This window comes from Geotrypetes seraphini, chromosome 9 (assembly GCF_902459505.1).
Source record: "Geotrypetes seraphini chromosome 9, aGeoSer1.1, whole genome shotgun sequence".
Lineage (NCBI taxonomy): Eukaryota > Metazoa > Chordata > Amphibia > Gymnophiona > Dermophiidae > Geotrypetes > Geotrypetes seraphini.
The window spans coordinates 125,962,712-125,981,515 of NC_047092.1; the positions used below are offsets into that span (position 1 = coordinate 125,962,712).

General features: G+C 42.7%; 1 protein-coding gene across 2 annotated transcripts in view; it reads left to right on the plus strand.

Annotated features, from left to right (window-relative positions):
* The window catches only part of MYO7B (myosin VIIB), a 302,847-nt gene that overhangs the window by 68,307 nt on the left and 215,736 nt on the right, over positions 1 to 18,804 (plus strand). For both annotated transcript variants that reach the window (XM_033957613.1, XM_033957614.1), the window contains exon 7: positions 4,126 to 4,268. In XM_033957613.1, the coding sequence (XP_033813504.1) occupies positions 4,126 to 4,268 (143 nt within the window). The remainder of the gene's footprint in view (positions 1 to 4,125; positions 4,269 to 18,804) is intronic.

Sequence of the window (18,804 nt, forward strand, 5' to 3'; positions counted from 1 at the left end):
TTTTTTTTCTTGACCACAATTATGGGAGGCTGATGGTATAATCTTCTAGTTGAATTAAACAAAAGCCTTAAAGTGCTCAAGTGTTGGATTGAAAGTGCTTATGTGCTCTTTAAAGTGCTCAAGTGCTCGACGGAGCGTCTCCATTTCACTCTGTATAGAGCTTCTTCAGGAGAATTGTAGCTGCTGACTTAGACACTTTGTGTTTCAGTTAGTGTCCTTGTCCTGCACACCATTGTTCAGCAAGTCAGTCAACATCCACCTCCATAGGCTAGCTTGTGTGACTTTCAAAGGTTTTGGGGGGGTCTCCTCTTTACCTTCTTTAACGTCCATGAATTCAGGGAGCTCAGCTTCAGGGTCCCTCAGTCCTTTGGGGTCCTTGCCCTGTTCCCAATGCAGAGAGGAGGCATTTATAAAAATGTTAAAAAGAACAGGCCCAAGAACAGAAACTTGAGGCACACTACTGGTAACATCCCTTTCCTCAGAGCGATCTTCATTGATCACTTCCCTCTGTCACCTTCCACTTAACCAGTTCCCGACCCAGCCCCTCACTTCGGGACCCATCCCAAGGGCACTCAGTTTATTTATTAGATGTCTGTGTTGAACGCTGTCAAAGGCTTTGCTAAAATCTAAATACACCACATTTAGCGCACATCCTCTATCCAATTCTCTGGTTACCCAGTCAAAGAAATTGATCAGATTTGTCTAACAAGACCTACCTCTAGTGAATCCATGTTGCATCCAGTTCTGTAATCCACAGGATTCCAGAAACTTCACCATTCTCTGTTATAGCGTTTCCATTAATTTTCTTACCACAGAAGTCAGACTTACTGGCCTATAATTCCCTATTTCTTCCTTACTTCCACTTTTGTGGAGAGGGACAGCATCCGCCCTTCTCCAGTCCTCCAGTACCACTCCTAACTGAAGAGATGAATTGAAAAGGTCAGTTAGCGGAGCTACCAGAACTTCCCTAAGTTCTTTCACCACCCTCGCATGTACACCATCTGGCCCCATTGCTTTGTCTACCTATATTTTAGGAAGCTCCTCACGAACACAATCCTCTGAAAATTGATCAGGGTCTATTACTCCTCCATCCCTATTCACGTTTGTCATCTGTGGTCCTGCTCCCAGTGCTTCAGCTGTGAACATAGAACAGAAATATTTGTTAAGCAATTCGGCCTTTTCTTTATCAGCTTCTACATATTCTTCCCCTTCACCTTTGAGTCTCACAATGGCACTTTTGCACATCTTCCTATCACTAATATATCTAAAAAATTATATTACATTACATTAGGGATTTCTATTCTGCCATTACCTTGCAGTTCAAGGCAGATTACAAAAGAACTATCCAAGATGTATTACAACAAGAACTTACAAAAAAAAAAAAAATTGGTCTTTTTCAAAAAGAGTAAGAAATGGGTAAGGTTATTTGTTTGGGGTAGTTGGCTTTAGTGAGAGGTGGAGTTTGAGACTTGCGGTATTATTTCTTTTTTCAGAGTTTTCTTGAAGAGTATGGTCTTTATTTCTTTTCTAAAATTCTTGTAGTCGAGGGATGCCGTCAGTAGATTGGCGATTTGGTTGTCTAGTTTGGCTGCTTGAGTGGCCAGGAGGCCATCATATAGATTTTTCCGTTTGACCTCCTTAATTGGGGGGTATGAGAATGGGGTGTGAGTTTTCCTATGTCTGGTTGCGGTGTTGTGGATGAGGCAGTTATTCAGGTAGTTTGGACTGTCTCCGTATAAAGTCTTAAATAGTAGGCAGTAGAATTTAAATTGTATTCTTGCTGGGATCGGAAGCCAGTGCGATTGGAGATATGCTTCTGTAATGTGATCATGTTTCTTTAATGAGTAGATGAGTCTTAGTGCTGTGTTTTGGATAGTTTGTAGTTGTTTTGTTATGGTTGTAGGGCCGTTTTACCGTGTTAGCTATTTTTTCTTCCATTTGCATCTTTGCTTTCCTGACTAAATGACCAACCTCTCTTAACTTTTCCAGATATTTTTGCCTGTCTTCCTCTTTCTTCGATCTTTTGTAGTTTATGAACGCTAACCTCTTATTTCTTACCTTCTCAGCTACTACTTTTGAGAACCAAAGCAGCCTTCTTTTCCTCTTACTTTTACTTACTGCAGTTATTTGGATTTTCTTAAAGTGCAGGCACTATTAGAGTTGCTAACTGTACAAAATGGAAAAATAAATTACATCTAGGAATTGCCTACGAGGCAGGAGGTGCTGGATTCGGGGGGAGGGAGTGGGAGAAGGGAGAGATGTTGGAGTCAACTGAGGAAAGGAGAGAGAGAGAGAGGCTCAGGGTTGGTGTAAGGGAGGGTGGGAGATATGTCAGATTTGGGAGATGGATGAGAAGGACAGAGGGGCTACAAGGGAGACAGGGAGAGATGGTAGGGGATAGGGAGAGATAGACTTCAGGGAGGATGGAGGGGGCAGAACTGCTGATGTTTTGGGGCACTGAGAGAGGAGAGGTTGGTACATCAGGACCGCTACTGCTGCCTCGGTTAAGTAATGGGGGTCCAGGAGGCCAGACCCACATGGAGGGAAAGGCCCTGTTTGGTGATAAATGCAGTGGAGGATCTATGAGGGCCAAAAGGGTACAGAGAACTAAGGAAATGGTGAAAGGTGATGTGGTTGGACTGGGATCAGTGGGAGGCAGGGTCCGGGCAGGGCAGGATTAATTTATCGAGGACCCCTAGGCACACAAGTACACTGGGCCCCCCTGCCCCGCCCCACCCCACCATGCACCCAGGTGGAAACAGGAAGCTGCATCAGAGGGAAGCTTTGGACAAGCAGCACCGCTTGCACAATTACAGTTCTCGTTGCCTTTCTTACCCGCGTTACTTGCTTGTCTTACTTTCCGTCGATGGGGGGCTGCGTTGCCGATCGGGGTGGGGCCCCCGTTGCCGATTGATGCTGGAGGGGCCCATCGCTGTTTGGAAAAAACAATGTTGATGCCTTCCTTAATCGGGCCCTCCTGACCATTTCGGGCCCTAGGCACGTGCCTACTTGGCCTATTGGTTAATCCTGCCCTGGGTCCGGGCATAGTAGAGGCGGGGCATGGGTGGAGTCAGGGTCAGGGTATAGGTGGGGCTATTCTAGCACCCATTACTGTAACAAATGTAAGGGGCTAAAACACCAGTATATTATAAAGGCCTTGAAAATCAGACAGCAGTTTAAATTTAAAAGTACTGACAAGCTTCTCTATGAAGTCAGTAGTCATTCTTCCTTCCTCTTCACATTGGAGTCGTCTAGTCTCCTGGTATGCCCTGGTTTGGAAACCCATTGCTTTTCTTTTTTGAAAATCACACAATCTATTTGATACTGGTTTAGATACACTATAATTTTGTGGCCAGAACCTCAGAAAAATCAAACTCCAAATTACCACATCGGGGAAAAGTGTTTCACCTAACAGAAAGCCTGCTTAGGAGAAGGGGATTGCAGGCCTGTGAGAATGTGTTCCTTGGCTAGGTGGTATTGCTACTGGATGCAAGATAAAACAGATGCCCAGAGGGGCAGGGAGAGCTCTATAGGTTGCTTCTGAAGAGAGGGTTAACTGGTGCGGAAGAAGAAGGACAGGAGACTAGCTCTGATGGTATCGCAACAGGTGAGGAAGAGGGATGAGAAGCTGGAGAAGAGTGAAAGGAAAAACAAATAAGCAAAAAGAAAACCAAATAGAAGTTGCTGAAAGAAAAGGCAAAACAAACAAGAGTTAACCCCCCCCCCCTCTCCCGATTTCATGATTACTAATGTAACCATTCAGTCAAAAAATGATTCTCACCCCTAATTCAGATGGTTAAAGCTCTTTGGATTTCCATTAGAGTACCTCAGTGTTAAAAACCACATTTTAAACGTCTATGCTGCCAGCTCACCATACACTGGCATTTTCAGTAGCTGCTTCTGTAGGGGAACCAAAGAAAATAAACCTTGCAGTCTAAACAAACTTTTAACAGAAAATTTTCAGGTGAAAATACCAAGAGGAAGCTCATTCTCATTAAAAACCTCCCTTTAAGTTCCCACACCTATTGGGGAATGTAAGGCAGAACTAAGCTGAGTATGACTAGAAATGTCTAGTTGTGAGTAATAAATGGTATCTCCTCATACTTTTCCTACTATTCTTTCCAGGTTTTGGAAATGCTAAAACAGTTCGAAATGACAACTCAAGCCGTTTTGGAAAATACATTGACATTCACTTCAATGAAATGGGCGTTATAGAAGGAGCTAAAATTGAACAATTCCTGCTAGAGAAATCAAGGGTTTGCCGACAGGTATGGTCACATATAGACACAAGTGATATACAGTACACATAACACAAGAATATGCAGTGTGCACAGGTGCTGTATGCACACATATACCTCTGTTGAGACTAGCTCTGCTTGATCTTGTGGCTTAGAGAGATTTATGCTTTTGCACAGCTGCTGTTGCAGATGGGGAAAATCTGGAATCTGACTCTTTCAGAAAAACTTGAATCAAGATGGGTCAGCATGCCACCCCTTAATACTAGACTGCCCCATAAAGAAACACATTGAATACAGTCTTTGCCACAAGGTTCATGGATAAGTAAAAAGGGCATAACAGGCTAGTGAGTTCATCACTACCTTATGATTGGTTTGACCCCAGTGTATTGTCTCTGAGGATTGGGAACTCAGTTGTGGAGAATGGGTCCCTAGGGATGGTGATCTATCCGACACTATCTATAGATTATTGTAAGTGAGGACCTTTTCTAACAAATTAGGTGAATATTGATTTATTTCAATACATGGCCATGGTGGATCAAAAGTAGTGTTGCACTGAATACAGATCCAGTTCTGATATTTAGTTGGCATTACTGTTCTGTTTTGACATTTTTGCCAGATTAAGGGCTGCTTTTACTAAGGTGCGCTAGCGTTTGGTAGTGCACGCTGAAGATTAGCGTGCGCAAACCACACGCTACAAGAAAAATACTAATGCAAGCTCTATGGAGGCATTAGCATCTAGCGCGCGCGGCATTATAGCGCGCACTAAGCACGTGTTAAAACCGCTAGCGCACCTTAGTAAAAGGAGCCCTAAGGCCTCCTTTTACTAAGGTGCGCTAGTGCTTTTAGCGCGCACTGAAGATTAGCATGTGCAAACCACGCGCTAAACAAAAAATACTAATGCAAGCTCTATGGAGGCATTAGCATCTAGCGCGTGGGGCATTGTAGCGCACGCTAAGCGCGTCTTAAAGTCGCTAGCGCACCTTAGTAAAAGGAGCCCTAAGGCCTCCTTTTACTAAGGTGCACTAGCGTTTTTAGCGCGCGCTGAAGATTAGCATGTGCAAACCACGCGCTAAACGAAAAGTACTAATGCAAGCTCTATGGAGGCGTTAGTGTCTAGCACGCGGGGTATTGTAGCGCATGCTAAAAATGCTAGCGCACCTTAGTAAAAGGAGCCCTAAGTGTAAAGTAAAATGAGGGTATATCTCTTAGATTATCCATTACTTGTACTACCCCTCCAGACCATCATGGATTAGTTTTTTTAAGCATGATACAGATTTGGAATCAGTGGCAGTGTCTGCTTCTGATTCAAGTGAAGAAGTAGCTGCCCATGTAGAGAATGTTATAGATCACTAACTACTACTATTTATCATTTCTATAGCACTGAAAGGCATACATAGCACTGTACATTTAACATTAAATAGACTAAATGTCAATATTTGATCAAGCATGCTCCGAAGTAGCATTGGACTCACCAGCAACAGCCAGTATGTTGCAGGATCCTTCTCTCCCATTTTTTCATTTCATCTCATTTATTAAAAATTTATAAACCACCTTATCCACCTGTCCCACCCCCCACACATTATCTTGGGTTTACTGTATGCTATGTTTTCTGATCTCCAGGGCAATAATGATGAATAATACCAAGGTGTTTGGTGGATTATTGTGCACTGTGAGTGAATGATTAGATCTATATCCAAAGTGTTAGAGCCTACTTCTCTGAATATCTTGATCCACTCCCTTGTGATTTCCTGTATTGATTATTGTAATACGCTCTATAAGGGCATAACTAAAAAAGAAATAAGAAGACTCCAAATTATACAGAACACTGCATTGAAGATCATATTTAATGCAATGAAATTTTATCATGTTACTCCCCTCCTTTATAAAGCACATTGGCTGCCGGTGGAACATAGAATTAAATACAAAATCCTTTTACTGACTTTTAAAACTAGACCAAATAGTCAACCAGAATTTATCAATAACCTTCTTATTCCCTATAGTTCTTCTAAATCTTTAATATCTTCGTCTAAAAACTTGCTATCTGTTCCATCTCTGAAGTTTATCAATACAATGAGGTCTACCATTTTTTTCTGTCAGCGCGCCATCTCTTTGGAATAATACTCCGGTCCACTTATGGGAAGAGTCATATCTTAACCATTTTAAAACAAAACTAAAAACATTTCTATTTCTTGATGCTTTCGAGACCTAAATGCCCTTTTCAGGGCTACGTAGTTTTAATCTACTTTTTGATACCCTCCCTTTTGTTCTTTCCCTATATGTTCTTTTTCTTACTTGCTAAATTGTAGTTCTATCCTTTTTCCCATTTTGTTCTTGTTTGTTTTTGTAATGTTTCTAAATGTTTTGAATTATGACTATTGTTTTAAAGGATGTATAGTTACCCCATATATGTTTATAATATAATGTTCACTGCCTAGAAGGCCGATTGGGCGGTTTATAAATTTTTGAATAAACTTGAAACTTGAGTAAGGAAAGCAAAGAACACTTGCTGAGGTATGATATTGCAGAAAGTTCTATTTCTACTATTACTAATTTCTATAGTGCTACTAGCCATATGCAGCGCTGTACATCAAAACATAGAAGAGACAGTCCCTGCTCAAAAGAGCTTACAATCTAGTCAAGACAGACTAACTGGACAAGAAGGTGCATCAATACACAGTGCTCAGGTGGGGGAACTACTGAGGAAATAACAAAACTGACACTTGCTGAAGAATGGTATTGCAGAAAGCTCTTTCAGTCTACTTTCTGACACATTTGCAGCAAGTCAGAAAATAATCTTGCTTGTAGAAGCCTCTGGCATCACACTTGATGCTACAATATAATCCATTTTGATTATTCTGGGTCATTTTGTGTTCAATGTTCACAGATATTGGAGGATTATCTGCTAATTGACAAATACAGGTACAGAATCAAGAGGGTATCTTACAGAACATGCTGAAATACTAATAGCTTTGGAACATTAGATGCTACAAATTTCCAGTGTAATTGATTCAAGACAAGGCTATAGGAACTGCACCTTCAAAATGTTCTAAGGTACCTCAGGCTATTATACCACAAGACAGATGGTCTGTTTCACCAGCACGAGCAATAACTCTAGCCTGCTGCTCACGCCAGCCTGGCTCCCTCTGAAATTACTTCCAGGTCACGGGGTCAGGAAGTGAGGAAGCCAACACCAGCAGGAGCAGCAGGCTGGAAAAGCTGCTTGTGCTGGTGAAGATTTAAAGTGGTACGGTGGTGAGAAAGGAGGTATGTGAGGGGGTGAGTATGGTATGGAGGCACAGAAGGAGCAGTGGGTGGGGATGGTGTGGAAGGAGCAGGGGGGGGCAGAGAGGAGGGTGCAGGGGGGTTGATATGGATTGAGCGAGAGGGTGCTACCGCCCCGGGCGCCTCCTACCCTCGCTATACCACTGGTTAAACTGGCCCTTTCTTGAATAGCAGAGTTTAAATAGCTTTCAGTTGTAGTGGAATTAGAAAAGATACAGAGAAGAATGACAAAAATGATATAAGGGATGGGACAACTTCTCTATGAGGAAAAGGCTAAAGTCTTGGGCTATTCAGCTTGGAGCAACATAGAAACATGATGAGCTCCACCCCCGCATCCCCGAACTGCCAGTTCCCCGAGGGAGGGGGAGCTTCCGGGAGTCGGAGAGCTTCTTCCTTCAGAGGCAGTGGAGATCAGTCCGGGGGACGGAGATTCGGGTTCCCAGTTTTCTTCTGGGAACCTGAGTATGGAGTTGGAGGCCTCGACAACTGCGGGAGAGGGATTGATCCAGACTGAACAGTTTGTGGAAGACTTGCCAGTGGGTGAGCACAAGATTTCACATTCACATTTACATTTCCAATTTCCTCAGTTAAACAAACCCCAGGAAGTAACATTGGATGCCCTGTGGGACTTGGTTGCCACTATTCCTAAAACTCTAATGTCTCAATTAAATCAAGTAGAAGAACGGTTTAATATGTATGATAAGAATATTTCAGAATTACAGAAAACTACCACTGATAATAAATTGCAATTAGAAAATCAACAACAGAATATAAATTCTTATAAAGCAGTATAGGAGGCACTAATCAAAGATAATACAAACTTAAGAAGAAAACTTGAATCAATTGAAAATTCCTCAAGAACTAATAATCTTAGATTAATAAATTTTCCAAAGATTACAACAGTAACTCCTAGAGAAATGATTACTCGCTATCTAACGGAAATTTTTGAAGTTTCTGAATCTTCTATCCCACCTTTCACTCAGGTTTATTATCTTCCTGTTAAAGACACTAAAGATAAGAAAAATTCACAAGAAGCAAATCAAGAGCCTTTGGATGTGACGGCTTTTTTAGAATCCTCAGATAGGGAAGTAGCCATTCCGGCAACTTTGCTTATTTCAGTGGCTCTTACAATGGACAAGACATGGTTATTGAAGCTATATTTCAAAAATAAACATAAAGAGTTTCTAGGACTGAGAATTCAAATGTTTCCTGATTTGGCCAGAGACACACAGAGGCGGAGGAAAGAATTTTTGATATTGAGACCAGCAATTACTGCTCTGGGTGCTACCTTTTTTCATTGGTATCCTTGTAAATGTATAGTACACTATAAGTCGCATAAATTTGTTTTCTTTGAACCCTCACAACTAACAACATTCCTATCACTGTCAAGGCTGGAGAAAGCTCAAGATGGATAAAATGATAAATGACTTCCTTAGCACAGTTTTACCTATAACTGTTTTTTTCTTTCCTTTTTTGATTGCTTAAATTCCGTTTTTACTTAATCTTGGATTTCAAATGATGAGGACTTGAGTGAGATTTAAGATAATCTTTTTTCCTTTCATATATTATATATTATGCTTGAATTATTTTCTTTATTCTTGAATTTTGCTTTCTGTACAAGTATACACTTGATTGTTATATTTGAAAAATTTATAAATAAATAAATACATTAAAAAAAAAAAAAGAAACATGATAGCAGATAAAGACCAAATGGTCCATACACAGAAGAGGCAGCTCAAGGGTGATATGATAAGAGGTCTGCACTGCATGCATCTGGTAGCACTATAGAAATAATAAATTGTTGTTGTAGGACTATAAAATACTGAGTGGAGTGGAAAGGGTAGATGTGAATCACTTGTTCACTCTTTCCAAAAATACTAGAACTAGAGGACATGTGATGAAGCTACTAAGTAGTAGATCTGGCTAGGTAATTGCGACCTGGGTTGGCAACAGTTGGAAACAGAATACTGTGCTTAATGGACCTTCGGTCTGTCCCAGTATGACAATTTTTATGTTCTTAAAAAAAAAAATCAAAGGGTTTTTCAAGATAGTGGTTATTCCTCCAGGTTTTCAAATGACTGCATGACCCATCAGCATTCCACATGCTCTTACAAGAAAATCAAACTGGAATATTTTTCAGTACTCATTTTCACTAACTGTTAACCCGAAAGGTCTTCAATAACTCCCAACATGGATCATATTTTGCTGTAAAAAATGGTTTCCAGAAGGATACTTCAAGTCAATATCAAATAAATAAGAGCTGCAAAAAACATAAAAGTTATACTAAAGCATCAAATAACAATACAAATATAATTAAACTCTGAATTTGTTGTCGAAGAATATGGTGAAGCAGTTAGCATAGCAGGGTTTAAAAAAAGGTTTGGATAATTTATTTTTAAAAAAGTCCCTAAGCCATTATTAAGATGGACTTGAGGAAATCCACTACTTATTCCTAGAATAAGCACCATAAAATCTGTTGTACTCCTTGGGATCTTGCCAGGTACATGTGACCCAGGTTGGCTACAGTTGGAAATAGGATACTGGGCTTGATGGACCTTCGGTCTCTTATGTTCTTATAAAACCATACCTGATGCATCACAGCATCATAAATCCACTCAACCCTCTGAAACACCATCAAAAGTCACATCCCAATCAAAAACCCAATCATAAAAAGAACCTCCCCCCTTACCAATGTGAGCTGAAACTTACTGCAGAATGCTCAAGCATGTCCTGCAGTATGTCATTTTAAGCTTAAATTCTTCATGTCTGTATTGCTTAATTGAAAGCGGTATCTGCTCGCATTACCTTTGACATATGATGTCACAGTATTCATAGCTGTCTGTATTCTTGCAAACAGTTGTATATCTCCTGACAATTGTCATCTTGATATACCATCCAGCTGCTGTTGATAACAAATTTTTCACAACATGACGTCTCCTGCTGTGCGTGCCAACAACTACAGTTTAGCAGTCGCATTTTGTGGGTGCATGTATTTCTGTATTCCATACAATTTTTCAAAATACACCCGTCAAAGACTCAAAAGACTCCTGAGGCAGGCCGGTTAGGCCGAAACATGTGCATGTCGGGTCATTGAGTCATTGGATGAATTTTATGAGGCTTTGGATGAATAAAGGCATTTGGATTTATCAGATGAGTTGAAGGACACTTTTGTTTAGTGTGCACATTCTGATTGGGACAATTCCACTTTGGTTCTGTGCTTTTGAGTTTGTGGTTTTGTTTCCCCTGTTTTATTTTGGACAGTATTTAGCATAGCAGCTAGTATTGTCAGATAAATCTGATCAATTTCTTTGACTTGGTGATCAGAGAATTGGATAGAGAGAGTGCACTAGAAGTAGTGTATTTAGATTTTAGCAAAGCCTTTGACAGTGTACCGCACAGACATCTAATAAATAAACTGAGTGCTCTTGGGATGGGCCCCAAAGTGATGGGCTGGGTCAGGCACTGGTTAAGTGGAAGTCGGTAGGGTAGAGGGTAGTAGTCAATGGAGATCGCTCTGAGGAAAGGGATGTTACCAGGGGTATACCTCAAGGTTCTGTTCATGGGCCTGTTCTTTTTAACATTTTAATAAGCATTATTGCTGAAGGGCTGTCAGGTAAAATTTGCCTCTTTACGGATAATACCAAAATCTGCAAAAGATTAGACACCCCGGATGGTGTAAATAACACGATGAAAGACCTAGCGAAGCTTGAAGAATGGTCTGAAATTTGGCAGCTAAAATTTAATGCTAAGAAATGCAAGGTCATGAATTTGGGCTCCAAAACCTGAAGGAATGGTACAGTTAAGGGGTGAAGAGCACAATAGAAGAGCGGGACTTGGGTGTGATTGTATGTGATTATTTTAAGGTAGTTAAACAGGTTGAAAAGGTGACGGCAAAAGCTATAAGGATGCTAGGGTGCATAGGAAGAGGAATGGCTAGTATGAAAAAGGTGGTATTGATGCCCCTGTATAAGACTCTGGTGAGACCTCATTTAGAATATTGTGTACAATTCTCGAGACCGCATCTTCAAAAAGATGTAAAAAGGATGGAGTCGGTCCAGAGGAAGGCTACTAAATGGTGTGTGGTGTTCATAATAAGGCGTATGGGGACATACTTAAAGATCTCAATATGTATACTGTAGAGGAAAGGCAAGAGATATGAATAAATATGTTTAAAAACCTCCGTGGCATAAATGCGCATGAGTCAAATTGAAAGGAAGCACTGGAATGAGAGGGCATGAGTAATCTAAGGAAATACTATTTTGCAGAAAGGGTGGTAGATGTGTGGAACAGTCTCCTGGAAGAAGTGGTGGAGACAGAGACTGTTTGAATTCAAGAAGGCATGGAGAGAAACAGATAATGGTTACTGTGGATGGGAAGATAAGATGGGCCATTTGGCCTTTATCTGCCATCATTTTTCTATGTTTCTAAGCAGACTTATAATGGCCCACTCCATTATAAACTTAACCAACTGATGAAATGCAGTTGATTAAGTTTATAAACCTTTTCGCACTGTACGTTCAGAGTATAAAAATCTTCTCACTATTTCATCTCTGAGAACAATCAACACTAGCCATAACACACTTTTCTCAGTCACTGCTCCTCAAATTTGGAATCTGCTACTGGCCATGATATGAGAAGAAAAAAACACTTGACAAGTTTAAAGGGAAATTTTATTATTATTTATTTTAAAAAAATCTTTATTCATTTTTAAAACTTATAATAAGTATAACGCAAAATATAATCATTTTATACTTTAACATTACTTATTATATCATCAAATTATTGCTCTCATCAAATATCCCCCCTCCCTTATACCCAACAATTAATCAGAATCAAAAGAAATCATAAAATATTCCCACCCACCCCCCACCCCAGGGAAATTAAAAAGTTACCTATTTAGGGACGCTTTTGATTAATTAATCCTAGACAAACCCAATATCGACACTTAAGAAGACAAGCCTTGATCAATATAATTCCCTCTTGTTATTTCCCTTCTTCGTTCTCTTTCCTATACCGATTGTAGTTCCTCCTCCTACTTTCCTCTTATTTGGAGTGTGTCAGTGTTTCCCCCAATAAATTGTTTTTACTATTCATTGTTTTGAAATTTCTGAAAAGCGATTTTATCAAATTTTAAATAAACATGGAAACTTGGGAGCTACAGAATATGGAAAGATAAGCCTCATAATGTCATTGGGATATTGCCAGCTATTTGTGAGAAAGATTGGCCACAGTTGGAAACAGGATTTATTGTGCCTTTCTGGCCAATCTCTCAATGAGGCTTTGTCTTTGTTTCTTTGCAGTGCCTCTGCTGGGTCAGACCAGAGGTCCATCACACCCAGCAGTCCGCTCATGCAGCGGCCCATCAGGTCCAGGACCTGCATAGTAATCCTCTATCTATACCCTTTAGTCCCCTTTTCCTTCATGAAATCATCCAATCCTGTATCTATACCCTTCAATCCCCTTTTCCTTCAGGAAATCATCCAATCCCTTCTTGAAACCCAGTAGCGTACTCTGTCGTATCACACCCTATGGAAGCGCATTCCAGGTGTCCACCACCCTTTGGGTGAAGAACAATTCCTAGCATTAGTTCTGAATCTGTCCCCTCTCAATTTTTCCGAATGCCCTCTCGTTCTTGTAGTTTTCAAAAGTTTGAAAAATCTGTCCCTCTCCACTTTCTCTGTGCCCTTCATGATCTTGTAAGTCTCTATCATGTCCCCTCTAAGCCTCCGCTTCTCCAGGGAAAAGAGGCTCAGTTTCTCTAATCTTTCAGCATATGAAAGGTTTTCCATACCCTTTAACAGTCGTGTCGCTGTCCTCTCAACCCTCTCGAGTATTTCCATATCCTTCTTTAGATACAGTGACCAATATTGGATGCAGTACTCCAGATGCGGGTGCACCATCGCCCGATACAGCGGCAGGATAACATCCTTCGTTCCGGTTGTAATACCTTTCTTGATAATTCCAATACTGGTCACCGTACCTTAAGAAAGACATGACGATACTTGAGAGAGTTCAGAGGAGAGCAACTAGGATGATAAAATGAATGGAGAACCTTTCATATGCCGAAAGGTTAGACAAACTGGGGCTCTTTACCCTGGAAAAGCGGAGACTGAGAGGAGAAATGATACAGACTTATAAAATCATGAAAGGCATAGAGAAGGTGGAGAGGGGCAGATTCTTCAGACTATCGGGGACAACAAAAACAAGAGGTCATTCAGAAAAACTGAGAGGGGACAGATTCAAAACGAATGCAAGGAAGTTCTTCTTCACTCAGAGGGTGGTGGACACCTGGAACGCGCTTCCAAATGAGGTAATAAGACAGAGTACAATACTGGGGTTCAAAAAGGGACTGGATGACTTCCTGGAAGCGAAGGGGATTGCAGGTACAGATAGAGGGTTACTCTACAGGACATTAAGCAAAAAGCGTATGAGAGTTTTAGGGTATGAGCACTATCAGGTCATGGACCTGAGGGGCCGCCGTGTGAGCGGACTGCCGGGCATGATGGACCTCTGGTCTGACCCGACAGGGGCAACACTTATGTTCTTATGTTCTTACCTAGCATTCTGTTCGCCTTCTTAGAGGCCGCTGCGCACTGTGCCGACGGCTTCATTGTTTTGTCCACCAGTATCCCTAAGTCTTTCTCTAGGCTACTTGATCCCATTACCAGCCCTTCCATTGTATAGCTGTACATCGGGTTTCTTTTTCCTACATGCAGTGGCGTACCAAGGGGGGGACGGGAGGGGCGGTCCGCCCCGGGTGCCAGCCCTGAAGGGGTGCTCCCGGCCTGGCCGTTCAGTCCCCCCACACCCCTGAAGGACCGCTCACCCCACTGACCTTCCTGCACCACCTGTCAAGCAGCAAGCAGCAGGATCGCGAGGTCAGCTATCCCTGAGCTGCTTGGGCGCTGCTTCCTGCACCGCGGTCCTGCCCCTCCTCTGATGTCAGAGGAGGGGCGGGAACGCGGCGCAGGAAGCAGTGCCTAAGCAGCGCAGGGATAGCTGATGTCGCGATCCTGCTGCGGCTGCTTCATAGGTGGTGCAGGAAGGTCAGTGGGGCGAGCGGTCCTTCGGGGGTGGTGGTGGTGGTGGGGACTGAACGGCAAGGCCAGGAGCATAGGTAGTGCTGCTTCATAGGTGGTGCGGGGAGGCCAGGGGGACGAGCGGTCCTTCGGGGTGGGGCGAGTGGGCAGGCAGGCATTCAAGGGGGAGGGGGGTAACAGGCAGGCAGGCCTTCAAGGGGGGGGGACAGGCCTTCGGGGGGGTGTGTGCATACCTTCAAGGGGGATGGACAGGCCTTCAAGGGGGGGGCAGACAGGCCTTCAAGGGGGGACAGGTCTACAAGGGGGAACAGGTCTACAAGTGGGTGGGCAGGCCTACAAGGGGGTGGGACAGGCCTTCAGGGAGGGTGCAGGCCTTCAGGGGGGGTGCAGGCCTTCAAGTGGGGGACAGGCCTTCAAGGGGGGGACAGGCCTTCAAGGGGGGGACAGGCCTACAAGGGGGGGGACAGGCCTACAAGGGGGAGGGACAGGCCTTCAAGGGGGGGACAGGTCTTCAGGGGGGTGCAGGCCTTCGGGGGGGTGCAGACCTTCAAGGGGGGGGACAGGCAGGCAGGTCTTCAAGGTGGGGGGACAGGCCTACAAGGGGGAGGGACAGGCCTTCAAGGGGGGGGACAGGCCTACAAGGGGGTTGGACAGGCCTTCAAGGGGGGTGCAGGCCTTCAAGGGGGGACAGGCAGACCTTTAAGGGGGGACAGGCCTTTGGGGGGGACCCTGGTTTAGAAGTACACGGAGGGAAGGGGGTGTTCAAAGAGACGTGCATATGCCAAACTTTGGGGGGGGGATGAAGAAATAATGGGTCTGAAAATAGAGGAGAGGGAGAGAAATGATGGACCATGGGATTTAGGGAGGGAAGGAACTGAAAGGGAGAGAAATTGGACACAAGGGATGGTGTGGAGGAGGGATAGAGATACTGGATAGGAGGGTAATTGGGAAAAGAAAGGGAGAGATGGTGGACTCTGGGGTCGTGGGGAAGGAGGGAGAGATGCCGGATGAAAGGGTAGTTAAGAAAAGGTGGATCTGTGGAGGGAGATGAAAAAAAGGAAAGATACCAGACTTCCTGGAGAGGGAAGGGAAATGGAAAGGGAGGACAGAGTTGGCAGATGGATGGTTAGCACGCAGAAAGAAGAAAGAAGGAGACCCTGGCAAGCAAGTTATCAGAAGAAAACCAGAGCCTTATACCAACAAGATTTGAAATATAACCAGACAACAAAAGGTAGAAAAATTAATCTTATTTTCTGTTTTGTGATTATAATATGTCAGATTTGAAATGTGTATCCTGACAGAGCTGGTGTTGGACTGCAAACGTGAGCTAGGATTTAACAGAGAGAGGAAAAGTCCTTTTTGTTTCTTTATTTTATTTACACCACAGCGCCAGTGTGGTTAGGAGAAGCCAAAGGGGGTGAAAAAGCTATAAAACCCACCAGGAGTTTTGAAAAAAATCACCCAACTGGGCAGGAAAATCGAATTGAAAAACCAATTCAATAGGCTGAATCGAATCGAAATTTTTTTTCCTGAATCTGGCAGCATTAGTTTGCGCTACTGTCTTAGACTTTAGGACCTGGGATTGGGGAGAGATGGCATCCTCAGTACTTTATAATGCAAGTGAGGATTTGGTCAGACTTTTGAAGGGTCTGCAGAAAAAAAATATTGTATAGGCCGGGGACATGAAACAGCAGGAAATGGGAACTTTTCTTCCTTCTATTTTTGTGAATGGAAAGGCTGAGGATGTCAGAGAGTTCAGTTAAAATATGTGCTTTATAAGAAAATATAATAATGTGTTTTATAAAGTTTATAGCATAGCTGGCCTACCCAGTGAGGTGTTTCTAGTGGTGGTGGTGGCAGGTGTCAATGTGTTGAGAGGAAGAGGTGGTCTGGGAAATTCTGCTGAGCAAACTCCGGGCCCATTTCCACCCCCCAGTTAGTCCACTCCACTCAACTGGTTCACACACTGAGTGGGTCTTTGGGTGTTGTTTTGGGATCTCTTCCAGTGGTTTATCAGTATCTCCTTCTGGTCCAAGGAAGGAAACTTTGTTATCCTTAGCATTGACCTACAGAATATGTTTGTAACAGCGCTGCTTGTGTGGCATTAGGCTATGTAGTGATCGAAAGAAAAAAACAGACCTTTGCACATTTTTGCACTATATGGTGGGTGTATGAGGAGATTCACATTTCCTGCACAGCTAAGTCCATGTGAAGTTACCTTGTGCTGTATTTGACATCTAGCAAGGTCTCTGTTTGAAAGGAAAGATCTAAACTTAAAAATGAAGTGGCCAGAAGTTATGGTAAAAGCAGATAGTGTAGCTGGTTTTAAGAAAGATTTGGACAAATTCCTGGAGGAAAAGTCCATAATCTGTTATTAAGACATGAGGGAAGTGTCTGCTTGCCCTGGATCGGTAGCATGGAATGTTGCTACTCTTTGGGTTTTGACCAGGTATTAATATCCTGGATTGGCTACCATAAGAATGGGCTACTGGGCATGATGGACCATTGGTCTGACCCAGTTAGGCTATTCTTATGTTATGTTCTCATCTGTAGGGGCCTTTGTTTTCACTTCTTATTTTAATGTATTTTTTTCCTGGGAACTTATCAGTGTTTTTTATAATGGGAACAAAAATGGAAGAGAATTAATGTGTGTGGGATGAGGGGGTAACTAATTTCTTCAGCTAAATAATTCAATCCACTTCAAACAGACATAGGAGAACTCACGCACCATTCACACAAAAACATCCAACCAAAAACATCAAAAGAAAAAAACTGTTCGACAACCTCCTAGCCATTCGAGCTGCAACACTCGACCCCCAACCCTACAACCAATTGACATCGACCACATACTGCAAAACCTTCAAAAAGAAATAAAAACCCTTCTATTCAAAAAACACATAAAATCGAACTAACACAATCAGAACTGTCCCAAGCATCACCTGCAACTACTCCATATGTACTTCTGATGTCATGACAATTCAGACATAATTTATGTTATGTTATGTTTGGAATATAAGAAAATTTTCACTGCCTGTTTCTATTCTGACCATTTATTCCGTTTCATGGTCATTACAAAAAATATTTTTTTACATGGGGGGGGTGTCAAAAAATGATGGGCTCCGGGTGCCACATACCCTAGGTACGCCACTGCCTACATGCAAGACTTTACATTTCTCTACATTAAACTTCATCTGCCATTTATTTGCCCACTCTCCCAGTTTGTTCAGGTTCCTTTGTAACTCTTCACAGTCCTCTTTATTCCTAACCCCACTAAAAAGTTTTGTGTCGTCTGCAAATTTTATAACTTCGCACTTCAGCCCTGTTTCTAGGAATACCTCCAGCAGCTGATACAAGAGCCCTGCAATTTGCTGAAGGACCAGTCTGTTCTGTTGCAACTCCTGCAACAACTTTGTACATGACTGAGACAGACTTGCTGCAGGAGTTCAGAGGGGTGGACCCTGTATGGGGCACTACCACAACAACAGGTGCTTGGAGCTGGGTTGGTGGCCCCTCGGCTTCTCCACACACCCCTTCAGGGGTGGTATGACTGCCCAGAGGTTCTCCTCCACCTCTGTGCCCTTGAATGGCATCTCACTGGTTCCCTGGTCCACCTCCTATTGGTAAAGCCATAGAGTTAGGGTGACCACATCATACATGGGTTGCATAGTAGTACTGCTAAGGGTCAGGAGGCAGGGAATAGCACAGGTATGTTGGTTTTTTTCTGGCACCATGGAGTCAGGTCTGAGAGGATGGAAAGGGACTTGTGTAACCAGAAAAAGGTAGTCCACGAGTTAAGAACAAGTTTCATTTTTTTAAACCATTCTTAAGTTGAATTTCTATGTAACTTATATCCTGTACAGTATACAGTCTATAAGAACATAGATTAAAGAACATTAAACATTAAAGAAACAGTCCTCAAAATAAAGTACTGTAATTTAAATAGAAAGAAAAGATAGGAGGTTTATATTTACTTTTGTTCTTCATCCATCCCACTGTTCCCTCTCCACCACCACATCCAACATTTATCCCTCTCATCACCATGCATCTGTACCTCATTATCTCATGCCTCTCCCACCACCACGCCCAATATTTTTCTTTCCCTCCCTATGCCCAACATTTCACCGCTTTCTTCATTTCCTCATGTGTACCATCTCTCTTTCCCTTTCACTGAGACACCCATGCCCAACAATTCTCCCTTTCTATTCCCTCCCCACCTCAGAATCTCTTTCCCTCCCTCCCTCCAT